General features: G+C 42.8%; 1 protein-coding gene across 3 annotated transcripts in view; it reads left to right on the forward strand.

The window, feature by feature from the left end:
* Window positions 1-509: 509 nt before the first annotated feature.
* siah1 (siah E3 ubiquitin protein ligase 1) overlaps window positions 510-13659 on the forward strand; it is a 29168-nt gene continuing 16018 nt past the window's right edge. For 2 of the 3 annotated variants that reach the window (XM_084932658.1, XM_084932657.1), the window contains exon 1: window positions 510-619. Coding sequence is in view for 1 of the 3 variants with exons in the window: in XM_084932659.1 (XP_084788785.1) it covers window positions 13339-13456 (118 nt within the window). In the remaining 2 variants the exon portion in view is untranslated. Of the gene's footprint in view, window positions 620-12950; window positions 13457-13659 lie in introns of those variants that run through there. The other variant, XM_084932659.1, reaches the window with a different exon arrangement.

The following is a 13659-nucleotide window of genomic DNA, read 5'->3' on the forward strand; positions in this document are numbered from 1 at the left end:
TTTAAAACCCTTTGTTATTTTTTTTTTCATTAAAACTGCTGATTTAAATGTCCAATTTCTAAGGATTATCTGTGGGACTTGTTGGTTTAAGCATATGTGCAGTTTCCTTCACTTACATTATAGCGGAGAGGCAAGAGATCAAATCCAGTACAGATCCAAGATGCAGGCGAATAGTATAATGAAGTGAAACTAAGATGAGAACCTGCTAGACGAGCCTTGATTTTAAGGAGATAGTACAAGTGTGAGCATGCGTTAATATTCTTTGTGAACGGTGAGAATATTTTCATTTTGTGAAACAGCTTCAAAAGATATGAATTAAATTGTGTGGGATGCAATCATATATGCGTATATTTATTTTCGCATTATTGTTATTATTATAAAATTGAACCATTTCGAGCAACCTGCAATTCGTGCAAGGCGCGCTCCCGTGGCAAACTTAACTGTGCGCGCTCTGAGCGGCTGGTACTTAACGCCTGCCGTCTCGTCTCTGTTCCAGGAGCTGAGCCAATGTGTACATCGAGCAAACGAGAGAACGACGACAGAGAGGGATCCTGTGTCTGTCTCGGTGCCACACATTCACCTGTTTCTCCGTAGTGAACTGAAGGATAATTCTTTCGAGGTAAGCGGGTGTGCCGCAGACAGTGAAACATCAGATTTTCGAGTGGAGTGTGTGTCGGTGAAAACAACAGCCCCGTTGACTAGCAGAGCAGACGCTAGCTTCCTTCGCTAGCGCAGTGCTAATAATGCTGGCGGTTAGCTAGCCTACTGTCCGGCTTGTTTGCTGATCTTTTAAACGCCTCTTGCCTGCAGTGGTTAACGGGTTGACACGCGTAGCGACTAAACGTTGTTGTTAACGTTTACTAACTGGTGTGAGTGGGGGGAAATGGAAGGGTACCGTTTCTTAGCATGTTCACACACCAGCTAAGCTAACAAACTCACCGACTCAGCTAGCTAGTAAGCTGTGGGATACTGCTTTACGGCAAGACGAGGCCTTGTGTGCCTGCAGTGGAAACTGTTTGCTAGGATACGCCGTTGTCTGCCTTGCAAAGACAAGGCCATTTTGCTTTCAAAGTAGGTTAGACCAGGTCAACAGAAACTCGTCGTGGCATTGTTTTGTGTAGCACTGTTGCTGGCATAACGGCTGTAGAGGAAGTGATGACTAATGTTTACTCCAAGTAAAGGTTACAGTCGGAGTCGGCGTGTTTGACTTGTCTATTATAAGACTAATGTCAGCTCCTGGTCGTTATTGATTATTAAAGGGCAATAATCGCCGTCGTTACATGTTCACTGCAGTTTGCATTGCATGAGCAGTAGTTGAGCGATCACGTAGTGGTTTACGTGGACACCTGTAGATGAGTTATGAATTAGGGCTGTGGACAGATGCACAGTGGTATCACAATATGACCTTTCGCTGAAGTTGGCTTAAAAAAGCAACCTCCATATTGATCACAGTTGTTGCCCTACTTTACAAAACCTCTGCTCAGGCTGGATGGATCTAAGCCGAGGTCAGTCAAATAATAAAGCCATACCACTGTTTATGTAGCACTTTGCATAGCTCCTCACAGAGTAAGACCAAATAAAACGTAAATAAATGTACAAATTAAATGAACCTAGACAAAGGGATGCACTAGTTGTAAAACTCTGGGATTGTATTACAAAAAACCCCCAATGTGACTGTTTAATTCTTTCAGCTTTTGACAAATTAAATACTCTCTAAACAGGCCTCCAACCTCCGAAGTGCTGGACTTGTGTGTCATGCTTGAAACAGTATTTGAGATTTTACAGTAAGATTACACGGCAGATGTCGGTCTGGTCAGGTGTAGCGTCTCATTATCTTGAGATGCAAATTATTGGAAGTACATGATCTGCCCTACAGTTGGAAAAATATGGTCTTTTCAGCATGTTATAAACATGAGAGATGCAGGGTATTGATTGGGAGGTGGGAGTCTGTTCCACTGGAATTTGGAATTGCAATACAGGTTTTAATAATTGCAACTTGTATTTAAATATCTTCTGTCAGGATGTGGTTGATTTCAGTTCACTATAATTAATCTCCCCTCTCCTTGAAAACCAGTTATTGGGCTGCACTTAGATGCTAGATACAAGTTCTGCATTGTACCTTAAAAACACTTTTTTACACACTGAAATTTTGCTTATTTTGCTGCAGACCACAAAATCAGAGTGAACCTTTTTCTTTCAGAGACCTTACACACCCATATGTATGCACTCTGCTGTTTTAACTGGTTGATAAAGTTTGTCCAGCTATAACGTGTCTTTGGTCCATCTAACTGCATTTGGCAGGGAAAAGAAACACAGCATGTACACGTGTATGTATGATCCTTCTTGGTTTCTGCTGACTGCCACAGTTAAGTGTTGGTTGTCTGTAATGTAGCAGTAGAGATGAACTTGTTTTGACCCAAGGGTTTTCCATAGGTTTCAGTGAGGCTTAGTCACTTGGTAATGTAGCCCCCAGGGTGGTTTTCATATGTGGATGAAAGCTGACAGATGCCAAGATCAAAGGATTTATGTCATTGATAGGAAAGACTCATCCTTGTGAAATCCCAAAGCTCATTAAAATGCAAGAAAATAAAAGCTTGCTTTTTCATCTTTCATTTTACAGACTGTATTTAAGAGGTTCCATCTGGAATGGGTTTGTTTATTCTGACCAATGTAAAATGTTGTTAAATATTTCTTTTATCAAATCTCCAATGCAGTATTTGCTCTCAGTGGAATAGCACTTGGAGTTAAAGGCAGGAAATGTCTGAACCATTTGACCACTATGCAGCAACCAGCCATTGTTAAAACGGTGACAGAAGTGGATGTCCGGCCAATCCCTCCCGCCTCGCATGCACACACGCTTGTTGAGGAAAAGGACTACAAACTCTATGGGATTATTTTTTTGATGACCAAGGAAACAACCTGCAGCCTATTGTCTTAGCTTACCCAGCGAGGGTTCTGCTTGTTGGCTCAGAAATTTCTCAGATGCTGGTGCTTTGTTTTATTGTACTCATCTTAGACACGGCAGTGCCAGGTTTCCACCACAATACGTTGGGTAATCAAACATGAAGATGATTGTCGTTGTGTGCAACCCTCAGCTTCAGCTCAACATAAGAAATGATTACTTTTTTAATTCTGTTTAATTCAGTTGTCTTTTGTATTTGACTTCTGAACTGAGGATAACGTAACCACGTATGTGTGCTCACGGGCAATGTTGTACGGGCACATACTGCTTGTTCTGATGGCTAAACCTGTCTTCACTGCGAATTCTAGTTTCCCACAGACTTTCCTCGGGTAACACTCCCAGGTATGTTTGCCAGCACGTTCCTGCACTCAGTATACTTGAAAGGTCAATTGCTGCTGACTGCCTTACCTCAGTACTTTTACTTGCAGTGTTTCCCAAATGACATAAGTGTGTGCAGACCCCTTTTTGCTTTCATGCTGTTGTCAGCTGTATTATGTTATGATGCTTCCTGTGCTTGGGAAGACTGACCCTGGTTCCCCATGGTGTCGTCTTTTTGGGAAACACTGGTTTGTTTCATCACTGTGCTTGAACCTCAAACGGTGGTGTGCATTTGATGTGCCTCTTCTCTTTCCAGCAGTAGACCCTTTTTGCTGTTAGTTCTTGGCCAGTTGGTTTAATTAGCATCACATTCCACCCTTTTTCTTGAAAGCTTAGCTGACTCGTCTTGTATTTGAAATTCAAAATTCATTTGGTCCATCTGAGCTGCCTGTCTACTTCTGTTGCTGCTCCTGCTGTCACCTGACTACCTGTGTGCTTGTGCATGCATGCGTGGTGTCATATGACATAGGGCTGGGCGATATCGCCTAAAATTCATATCGCGATATAATTTGAAGGTAACGATATATAACGATATATATCATAATATATTCTTTTCTTCTGTATAACGTATTTTCCACACTATAAGGCACACTTAAAATCCTTTAATTTTCTCAAAAATCGAGAGTGTGCCTTATGTATGAATTCTGGTTATGCTTACTGACCTCGAACCGATTTTGGCTGCAGAAATCTGTTAAAAAATGTTTTAGTACAACTTTGGTAAGCCGCACTGCTTGATGGATTATCAGAGCATTACAGCTGCCGTAGTGAGGAGCTTCGCGGAGTAATCTGGGTCCAAAACTCCGTCTACTTCAGGTCCCAAAGTCAAACAAACACTAAGAGTTTAAAAACTGTCTAAATTCTTTCATCTTTAATTAAATCATCAGCGTTGCTGCTTTATTGGGTGTAACAATTAAATTTTACATCCATGCATCCATGAAAACAGAATTTATTAAATTTAACGGAGTTAGAAGTTAACAGGAAGTTAGCTCGCTACACGGGCCAAACTTCAGTCAGGAGAACAACTGAGATTATTCATCCACAATACGAGGTTAGTTATTAATATACTGCAACAACATGGGAATAGAACAGCTGCGAGAGAATTCAACATTAATGTATCAATGTTACGGAAGTGGCGGAAGCGCAGTTTTTGGCTTTCCCCATATTTCAAAAGTGCTTCATCTCTTTGCTATGACTGTCACCCGCCATAATGTGCAGATGATAATGGTTTTAGCCGCTGCGATGCTTTCGACCAAAACAGGCGCAGCTTGATGACATCATCAACATGCGCTATCACGATAGAGCAATATAGTCAAAATCTCTATCGTTGGCCAAATTTATATCGTTTCTATCGCCCACCTCTAATATGACACAAGAGACGAGAAATGTATTTTTAAGAAATATTTTTATCTTTGACAGTCTTACAGCAAGGGTGAACTTGAGATGTATACCAAGTTGTCCTTTTGTTGACTAATTACACGTGGAATTTGACAATAACTGTGATTTTTATGTTGATGTGTATGAAGACAAGTCTGAATCTGTGACTGAACTTTTTAGGAGATCTTTGCATCTTCTACTGTGCTGGCACAACTTTAGCAGCCGGCGTTGAAAAAATTATAAGCATGACAGCTGTTTTTGTCCAACCTAATACTGGCGGTGTGTGAATGTGAGAAAGAGAGCAGTGAGTCATCGGCTCACTAACAGTGAGGTAATTCTAGATCTGCTACTAATGCCAAAGGGAGTCCCTGCTTGTTTTATCTCTGTGTGTATTTCTATACTAGGTGCTAACACACAAGATAGGATAGGGTAAGTGTGTGTCTGTGTGGTTGGTTTTGCCTCCACCTTGATATCCCTGTTCTGTATGGCTTCTCCATGGTAACAAGCTGCTAGGCTGCATTGTTCCTAAGTTGTTTTTCCTGCTATGGAAAAGAGCCAACTGTTGACTGGGTCTGGATTTTGAAATCAGTCTATTCCATTTCTGTAGCACTATGAAATCAAACTGTAGTTGATTGATGATGATGATGATGATGATGATGATAATGATAATAATAATGGTTGCAGTTACAGTTTTCTGCATATATGCAACCTGTTACCTTGATTGAATGAGAATTGAGCCCGCTTTAAAGTTCTAGCATAGGAGCTGTAGGATCATGCATGGTGCCTCAGTAAATGCATAGATACACCTGCATGTTTATTTGTGGTGCTTCTGCTTCCGGTTTTTTTTTTTTTTTTTTTTAAACATTGTGTCCTTTAATATGTATATTAAGACTGGCCCTGTCTTTGAAGTAGGTGGCACTTAATTTGCAGATGAAGATCGAAATAACATGCCAAAGGTTGTCTCTTTAGTGAGCATTCACAGACTGAAGCGGAAGTGCCTTGCTGTGTAGTTTGTTTTTGAAGTGAAAGTGTGGTTGCAACATGATATTCTTTCTCCTTCAAAATGCCAAACGCACATTTGGTCCGGATGTGCACTTTGAACAACAATTGACCCTTTGCATTGAAGTATAATGCATCGTAATGAAGAGGGTCTTCTTAATGTTACTGTGTAATTAATTTCAATTTGTATTTGGTGGCATTTTTCTGTTTTCTTTTGGTCTGCCAATGTTTTACCTCTGAGAATTTTACATTCAGTAGAATCAATACAATGTTTGTAAACAGAAGTGGAAAGGGTCTTGTAAATCTTTAAATATGTTTTGTATGAAATCAGAGCCGAGGAATGCACAGTGACAGCCTGCTGTTAGTTCACCTATGCAAGAGAGCATCTTAGAACAATTGCACACACAATCAACTAAGTTATGTGAACACTGGTTAAAAGCTAAAAGGAACCATTAGCCAACTGCCTGCTTTGCTCTGTGCGTGTTCATCAGTTCATCGGTAGAAATGATGCTGGTGCAGTTTGCTACTCAGATGTGTAAAGGTTTTAAAACTGGGACTGAATGTCCACAAACGGTCCCCCCAGGTTCTTTCAGTGTCATGATCTCACAGATTTTGCACTTGTCATAGATGAAAGTAGTGTATGCAGAAATGGGTTTTTAAAGTGATATGTTGAAGTAGTAGCCATGTTATCCCTCATAATACTTTTTTTTTTTTTTTTTTTTTTTTGTTCCTGTTTGACTCTTTTGCCATCAGAATTATTGTCTAAAGGCGAAGAAAGATGCCCAACGGATTTAGTTTACCAAATGGACCATCCCAGCCTTACTGTAATGGTCTATTTGATTCACCTTTTATTGTTTATTAGGGCCCGAGCACAGAGAGTGCGAAGGCCCTATTGTATCTGTTCTTCGTCTTCTTCGTCGTCTTCGTCTTCTTGCAAAACAAGGGCCTTTTTGAGGGCCTAAACATGCTCAAAAACTCATGAAATTTTGCACACATGCCAGGTGTGGTGAAACATTTTGTATTTTAATGGTTTTACATATGAGCACTGGGAAATGGCTCTAGAGCGCCACCTATGCCTTGTTAAATGCAGCCCTATGACCACATTGTTTGAGCTACATGTATGAAATCTGGCACACATGTGTACCATGCCAAGACGAACAAAAAAGTCAATTGGCCCATTGACGTAAACCCAACAGGAAGTCCGCCATTTGGAAGAGAAGGTGACATTTTGGCACTAATTTTGCCATTTCCATGCCTCGAACTTTTTCGAACTCCTCCTTGGGATTTGGTCGTATAAGCTTCATATTTGGTCAGTGTCAACTACACACCTGGGCCATGTTAAATTGCAGAGCTTTTGAGTTTTCACGATACGGTGAGGCGGTGGCGCCATGGCGAATTTCAATGACTCGCCATGAAAATCGTATTGCCTCTCATTCTGTCATACATTGTCCGATCTGGACCAAAGAGCACACATATGATAAGGCTCCACCCCTGAACATATTTCAACTGCCATATTTGACATCAGGGACAGCGCCACCTAGTGGGAACAGGAAATGTCATGTTTTACACTTTGGGGTACAGTATTGTGATGGGTGACATCTGCAGCCTCAAATTTCTCCAGGAAAGCCTTAAGGAGTTGGTCTTGGGTTACAGTGAAAACTGTGACTTTTCGCAAAAGGGTGTGACCCCAGGAGCATGGCGAACTTTAACATCTCGCCATGAAGAAACAAATTAGTGTAACTCAATGAAATCCAGTTTGATCAGAACCAGACTTTACAGGCATGATGTCAGACCTGCCCTGAACAGATTGATGTGCCCATTGTAAGGAATACGCAGAGCGCCACCTAGTGGCAACAGGAAAAGTCATGTCTTTCATTTTGTTGTACTGATTTTCACAGGTTCATCGTGGCCACCTCAAAAGCGGTGAATATCACCATCAGTCCTTCATGATGCTTCAGTGCGAAAATTGTGACAGTAAACTGAACCGCGCACCCTAGTGGCAATGCAGTTCACCATAAAAAATGAAGTGGCTTTTGAGGGGCTTGGAAAGTTTAAAAAGTCTTGAAATTTGGCGCACCCCTCCAATGTGATGAACGCTTTGTTGTTATGTGATCATTTTCATTGAATAGCGCAAAATGGCTCCGCAGCGCCCCCTACAAAATTTCAAAACAACAGCCCCTGCTCTGTGTTTTATCTATGAGTCTGAAACCTGGTAAGCTTATAGGAGATATCAAGATGTACAAAAAAGTCTCTTGGAGCAATATCCCAAATCCAACAGGAAGTCAGCCATTTTAAAATTAATGTGTAATTTTGGCGACATTTCCCCGTCTTTTCAGGCACCGTATTTTGACGAACTCCTCCAAGGGATTTCATCAGATTGACGAGATCTCCAGTGTGTGGAATCTAAAGACCTTTGTGATGTTAAATTGCGAAGCTTTTTACGTTCAGGGAAACGGGGTGGTCATGGCTGCATGTGGAGTTTCAATCACTCGCCAAAAAGCAGTAATCTGCTGTCACTCCAAAACATAATGTCCAGTCTCTCCCAAACTTCGCAGGCATGATGACACTCGAGCTCTGAAATGTTTGTTATGCCATTTGTCAGTAATGGTTAGAGCGCCACCTAGTGGGACGACTATAATCATGGTTGAATAAGATGAAATATTAGCTGGTGATTAAATGCATGAATTCCATCACTGTGACATCAGATCGGACGTGCTGGTTTTAGATGTTGAACATGGCATGAAACGCCGGGGGTGCGAGGGCCCTCATAACGCTGCTTGCAGCTTTAATTTTTTATTTTATTTTCACTTACTAAATACGGGACAGATTTGACTGGGGAAAAGAAAGGGGAGAAAGAAAGAGGGAAAGAAAAACAGCGGGGAAGAGGGACGGGGATAAAGGGCAAAAAAACAAAAACCAACAAAATAAGCAGACAAAAAAATACATCCATCAATCACCTGGATCACCTGTTGAGAAAGAGGGGGAAAAAAAGAGAAAACAAGCAGAAGGAAAAAACAAAAGAGCAACATAATAAACAACATCACGATGATCTATGGGAATATAACAGTAAATACTAAATATTAAACATTGTTGTGCAGCACGTAAGATCGACAGCACACAGTGTGCTTTGAGGTAGGAGCCAAAAAGGGTGTCGTTTGTGTGTTTGTGTGTGTGTGTGTGTGTGTGTGTGTGTGTGTGTGTGTGTGTGTGTGTGTGTGTGTACACCTGTGAGCATGGACGCGGTTGTATTTAAAAGGTTCCTTCATGTAATGATCTGCTAGAGGGTGTGGGGGGGCCACAGCCCCGTCCTCCAGGGCATGAAGCAGGTATGGAGGAGATCAAGACTCCAGACATCCAGAGGCCCTAAGAACACAAGAGACCAAGGAAGACCAACAGAGGGGCAGCTGCGCCACTATCCCAGAAAAAGCTGAGGAGAGTCCCAGATGAGGGGTCACTCAGCAGCCGTGAAGCAGAAGCCGGGGGGGTTGCAGTGACGTGCCCGTGAGCTCCGCCGGCAGCCAGCTGTGCCAGAGTGACTGAGCCCCAGACCGAGAGGCTGAGGGCACCCAACCCCCGAAGTGGCCCGAGCGAACCCCAGGCCCCAGGCCCCGATAAGCAGCCACCAAGGAGTGAGCCGGTGTGTACCTGGACGTCCACCCCCGGACACAAAGAACCACCAACGCACCGATGTCTGAGGGCGTCTGCCACTGGCACGGGAAGTGGTGGGGGAGATGGGCCTGAGATGTCCCTAGAGAGGTGGCGTCTGATACCCAACCTGACATAGACACAGACATACAGGCACACACAGATACAGACATCCATTCCCACCCTCATGCTCTCATATGCAATTACTCAACACTCACCCAACGTGGAGACAGACATAAAGAGACACTGTACACACAATCACACTCCCCAAGCATACTCTATACCCCAGGTCTAGGTACCCTTGCCCCTGGAGGGGGAAACTGCACCCAGACCCAGGTAGTGTTACCCTTTTCCCTGGGGTGGAGAGAAGCAGACTGCCCCGACTCGGCGGCAGCAGCAAGGAGGCCCCACATTTCAGACCCCAATCGGACGGCCAACTCTTCCTCCCAGACCCCCGCTCCAACAGGCCGCAGAGAACCTCCCTCCGCCCGCTCATATGTAGTGTTGATGCATGTGTGTTCTAAGGTGCATTTAAAACCCAGGAGGCATGGAGCTACCTCACAATACATTGCTATCTACTAGACAGACATCCTTTGATAGTTTGCGATGTCGAAAAATGTGTATTAGTGATTAATATTATTCCCCAAGACCCAGATGGAAGTAAGACTAATATTAATGCAACTTGTAGGACAGATTCAAATATCTTGTAAGCAATTTCAGAGACCTAAAATTCAAATAAGTGCATTTTTAAAGGACCTACAGGCATTTTCCTTTTTATTCACCAACCCTCTCTATGATGATCAGTGTAGTGTACCTATTGTTGAGTATGTCACTGAACTGATCACACTTGAGTGTTAGTTTTCTCATCTGCCCCCCCAAAAATCACCCTTTTTTTTTTTTTTTTTTTTTTGGACTATACTGACTAAACCACAAGCGAGACATGGGGCATGCTACCGTACTGCCTCTGCTGTAATCTTTTCTCAGTGGTTACGCCACATCTGTTTGCATTATTGCCAGACAATATAAACCGAATACAGTCAGAAACTTGGCAGCAGTAGAAGAAATACAGGCACAAAGAGAGACCGCTGTAACACGCATGCACAATGTGGGCTGTAAAACAGAGCTAGTGACAGTAGCCAATGCCCAAATTGTGTTATTAAAAGGGGCACAGGCAATATATACAACAATGAGCCATCTGGACCAGGCAGCAATTCATCACTGGCGACCCAAACAGGTCATCACCTACATCCACAGGGGCTACAGAGGAGAGGATGGAAAGAGAGAGAAACTATTTACACCTTAAACATCCTTCAGTAGTGCAGATTTTTGCATTTTGTCATGCCAATAGCATATCAATGAACTGAGAGAAACAAGATCAGTGAGTTGGAGATGTGAAAGGCATGCCTTGGTGAGGGGTTGTAAGACAGGATAGAGTAAAGCACAAGCCCACATTTCCATATGAAATGACGCTGTCCTTTCCTTTTACAGTCTGCTTTGTTTTACTACCATGCAAGTAACTTAAAAATCAAGTGAAATGGCACGACCTGTCAAAGATGTGCCCTTAAATTCTATCTGCCATTGTCACACAGAGTATAGAAGAAAGGGCTTAGTGTCCACATACAGGCTGGGAAAGGGACGGCAAGAGGTAGGTGTGACTGTGAAACCAGAAGCATGTGGTTCAGACTTGTCACAAATTGTTACAGTGAGCGTACCCTGGATAATCCTCTTTTGTGAAACTTAAGTGACCAAACACATGCAAAATGGACTTTTGAGAGGCTGAGCACAGAGATTGATCAGGAAAGTCTTTACTGAGGGCACGTGCAAGGGCTGTTTTCTCAGACTTGTACAGGACTGGATGTTTCTTTTCAATTGCAGTTATTGCTCCGTTGGTGGACATACAAAAAGAACGCAGGTTTAAGGAAGTTGTGCATCTGCTTCACTTTTCAGACACAGAAGCATCATCCATCATTTATACCGTCTTCTTGTAAGCAGAGTTCATTTTATAAAAAGGTATTAAAGTTTGAATCTCTTCATAACCCGAATATCATTTGTGATTTATTTTGCAGTTCAAAAATAGACGTGCACTTTTGGCAGTACTTGCAGGCACAGCACACACTGTACAGCAGTCGTTCTACGTCATTGCTGGCATTATTGTCGGCCACGATGGTGGCCAGAAGCAGAGTCCATGAGTCATCGTGTTTGGGGGCAGTTACATCTGTGTTTAGATCTGTCCATATGGGATCAGATCACCGAGACGCACTCGAGTGCTGCATGTGAACCGGGTCGGTGTTTCCCTGTGCACTAAGCTAGCTATCACTTTCTCTCCTGCTGACAGATTGCAGCTCACAGTAATATTTAGTTTTTTTTTTTTATCTTGCTTCCCATCTTGGTTGGCTCAGTTATACACATGTGTTTGTGTTTTTAAAGAGAATATGGTCCTGTGTGTAGGAGGAGAAAATTGACTAACAGACCTGGATTTAAAAAAGAGTTTCTTGTTTGACTTGTTTAAGCTACAGAGACCATCATTTTGTTTGAATCTGCTGATTTAGTGTTTGAGTGCTTAATGCCATGCACAGTCCTGCTGCACTGTGGCAAGCAATGTGAGGGTGAAAGTCGATAGAACAGAATGAAGAGAAAAGGCAGTGAGAAAGTGAGGTATGGTGTCAGTGAGGGCAGCTGGTGGTACAGCCTGCAGCCAGATGAGGCTGAAATCTGAGACTTGCTTAACCACAGAGGCAGTGGAACGGAGGGGGCAGAGAGAAAGAAACACAAGTGGGAGAGTGAGAGAAGGAATGTCCACCTAAGAAGGGGAGCGAAATACGCGAGCTTGAGGCAGGCAAAAATGCAAGAAAGTATACAGACGTGTACATATACTGTCTGTATACTTTCTGTATGTATATTTTCAGGCGCAAATAAAATTTGTCAAGTGTCAGCTGTGTGAGGAGAGAGGGTTATGTGTTTGGGTAGGGAGTTGTCAGGGGAGAGCGGGGAGGGTGTGAGTCAGGCTGCTGTTTGGACTGACATTGGATGCCGGCTTAGCTTTGCTCTCTGTCTTTCTCACAAACGCACCCAGCAGCAGCGACACCAACCACACTCTTGGGGACGGAGAGAACTTCGCTCAGTGAGGGAGTGACTTTATTTGGGACACTTTCTTTGTTTCCTTCTCTCGCAAGTCTTATCATCTTAAGAAACCAAAAAAGCAGAGCTTTGTTTTCTTATCAAACTTTTATATTTTTTTTCTACCTTCCAACTCAAGTACACTGGACAGGATTTGTTTTTCTATCAAAATCACCCCTGTTTGACTGTGGGAAATGTTCCTCCCCCCCAGCAAACCTACAATTTCAGAAGGTGGTTGTTGGATGCATTTGTACCTGTTAGATGCTGCAGTGGTGTAGTGCCAAACAGTTCCTGAAAATTTGGCACCAGGAGAAACAAAGGTGGAACCTGCTAAAGGATAATTATCCAGTGTTGAAGAAACTCTACTGTGAGTTGGCTAAACTGCCTTGCTTTGCTGTCTGTTCCTGTATTGACCGATTAGGGAGAAACAAGGGAGTGGCCGACTGACCACACACCAACAGACTGCTTACAGACTTGATTTTCAAGGTTTTAATTTTAACAGAAAACAAATCTGATGGTTTGTGTCGAAGCATTGCAGTGAAAACATCGGTGACCTGCTTTTTTTGTTTCATTTTTTTGTTTTTTTTCATCTCTCTTTCCAGCCTTCTCCACTCTGTTGTGCCATCTCCTCTGAGAACTCATTTTACCAGCTATTAAGGATCAGTTTGCCTCTCTGGACACAGTTCTTTCATTTCAGCTTACCCCAACCCTCATGAACTTGTTTTTCTCAAATGGGTGAGCAGGAGGATGAAACATGATCTTGTGTTTTGTCGTGTGTTTGGGGCAGCAGTAACACTGTGTGGTTTCCATGGAAAAGGCCAGAGAAATATGGCGCAAAGGGAGCGTATAAATGCTTTACCTCTATGTCTGTGGTACAAGTGAAATCGAAGCCGGCTAGTGTATCGCTGCAAGCTCCACCCTGGAACTCCTTGCTCAGACTCTTCTCATGTGTAGCCACAAGGAGTGTGCACAGGACTAAAGGTATTACACTTTAAAACGGTAAAGCACACTAAAAGCCCCCTCTCCTCCCCTCATCATCAGCTCAATGCATTTGTCCGTGTATCTACAGGGTAAGATGTTGTACAGTAGTGTAAATTCTAGTTGTAGCTTTGTTAGCATCAAGCTGACAAATTGATTGGCCTTTCTGTTGCTCGAGCGTAGCTGGTGAAAGTGTGTTCTGTATG

The sequence above is a fragment of the Perissodus microlepis genome, chromosome 7, assembly GCF_051167445.1.
Source record: "Perissodus microlepis isolate ML-2025 ecotype Zambia chromosome 7, ASM5116744v1, whole genome shotgun sequence".
In the NCBI taxonomy this organism is placed as follows: Eukaryota; Metazoa; Chordata; class Actinopteri; order Cichliformes; family Cichlidae; genus Perissodus; species Perissodus microlepis.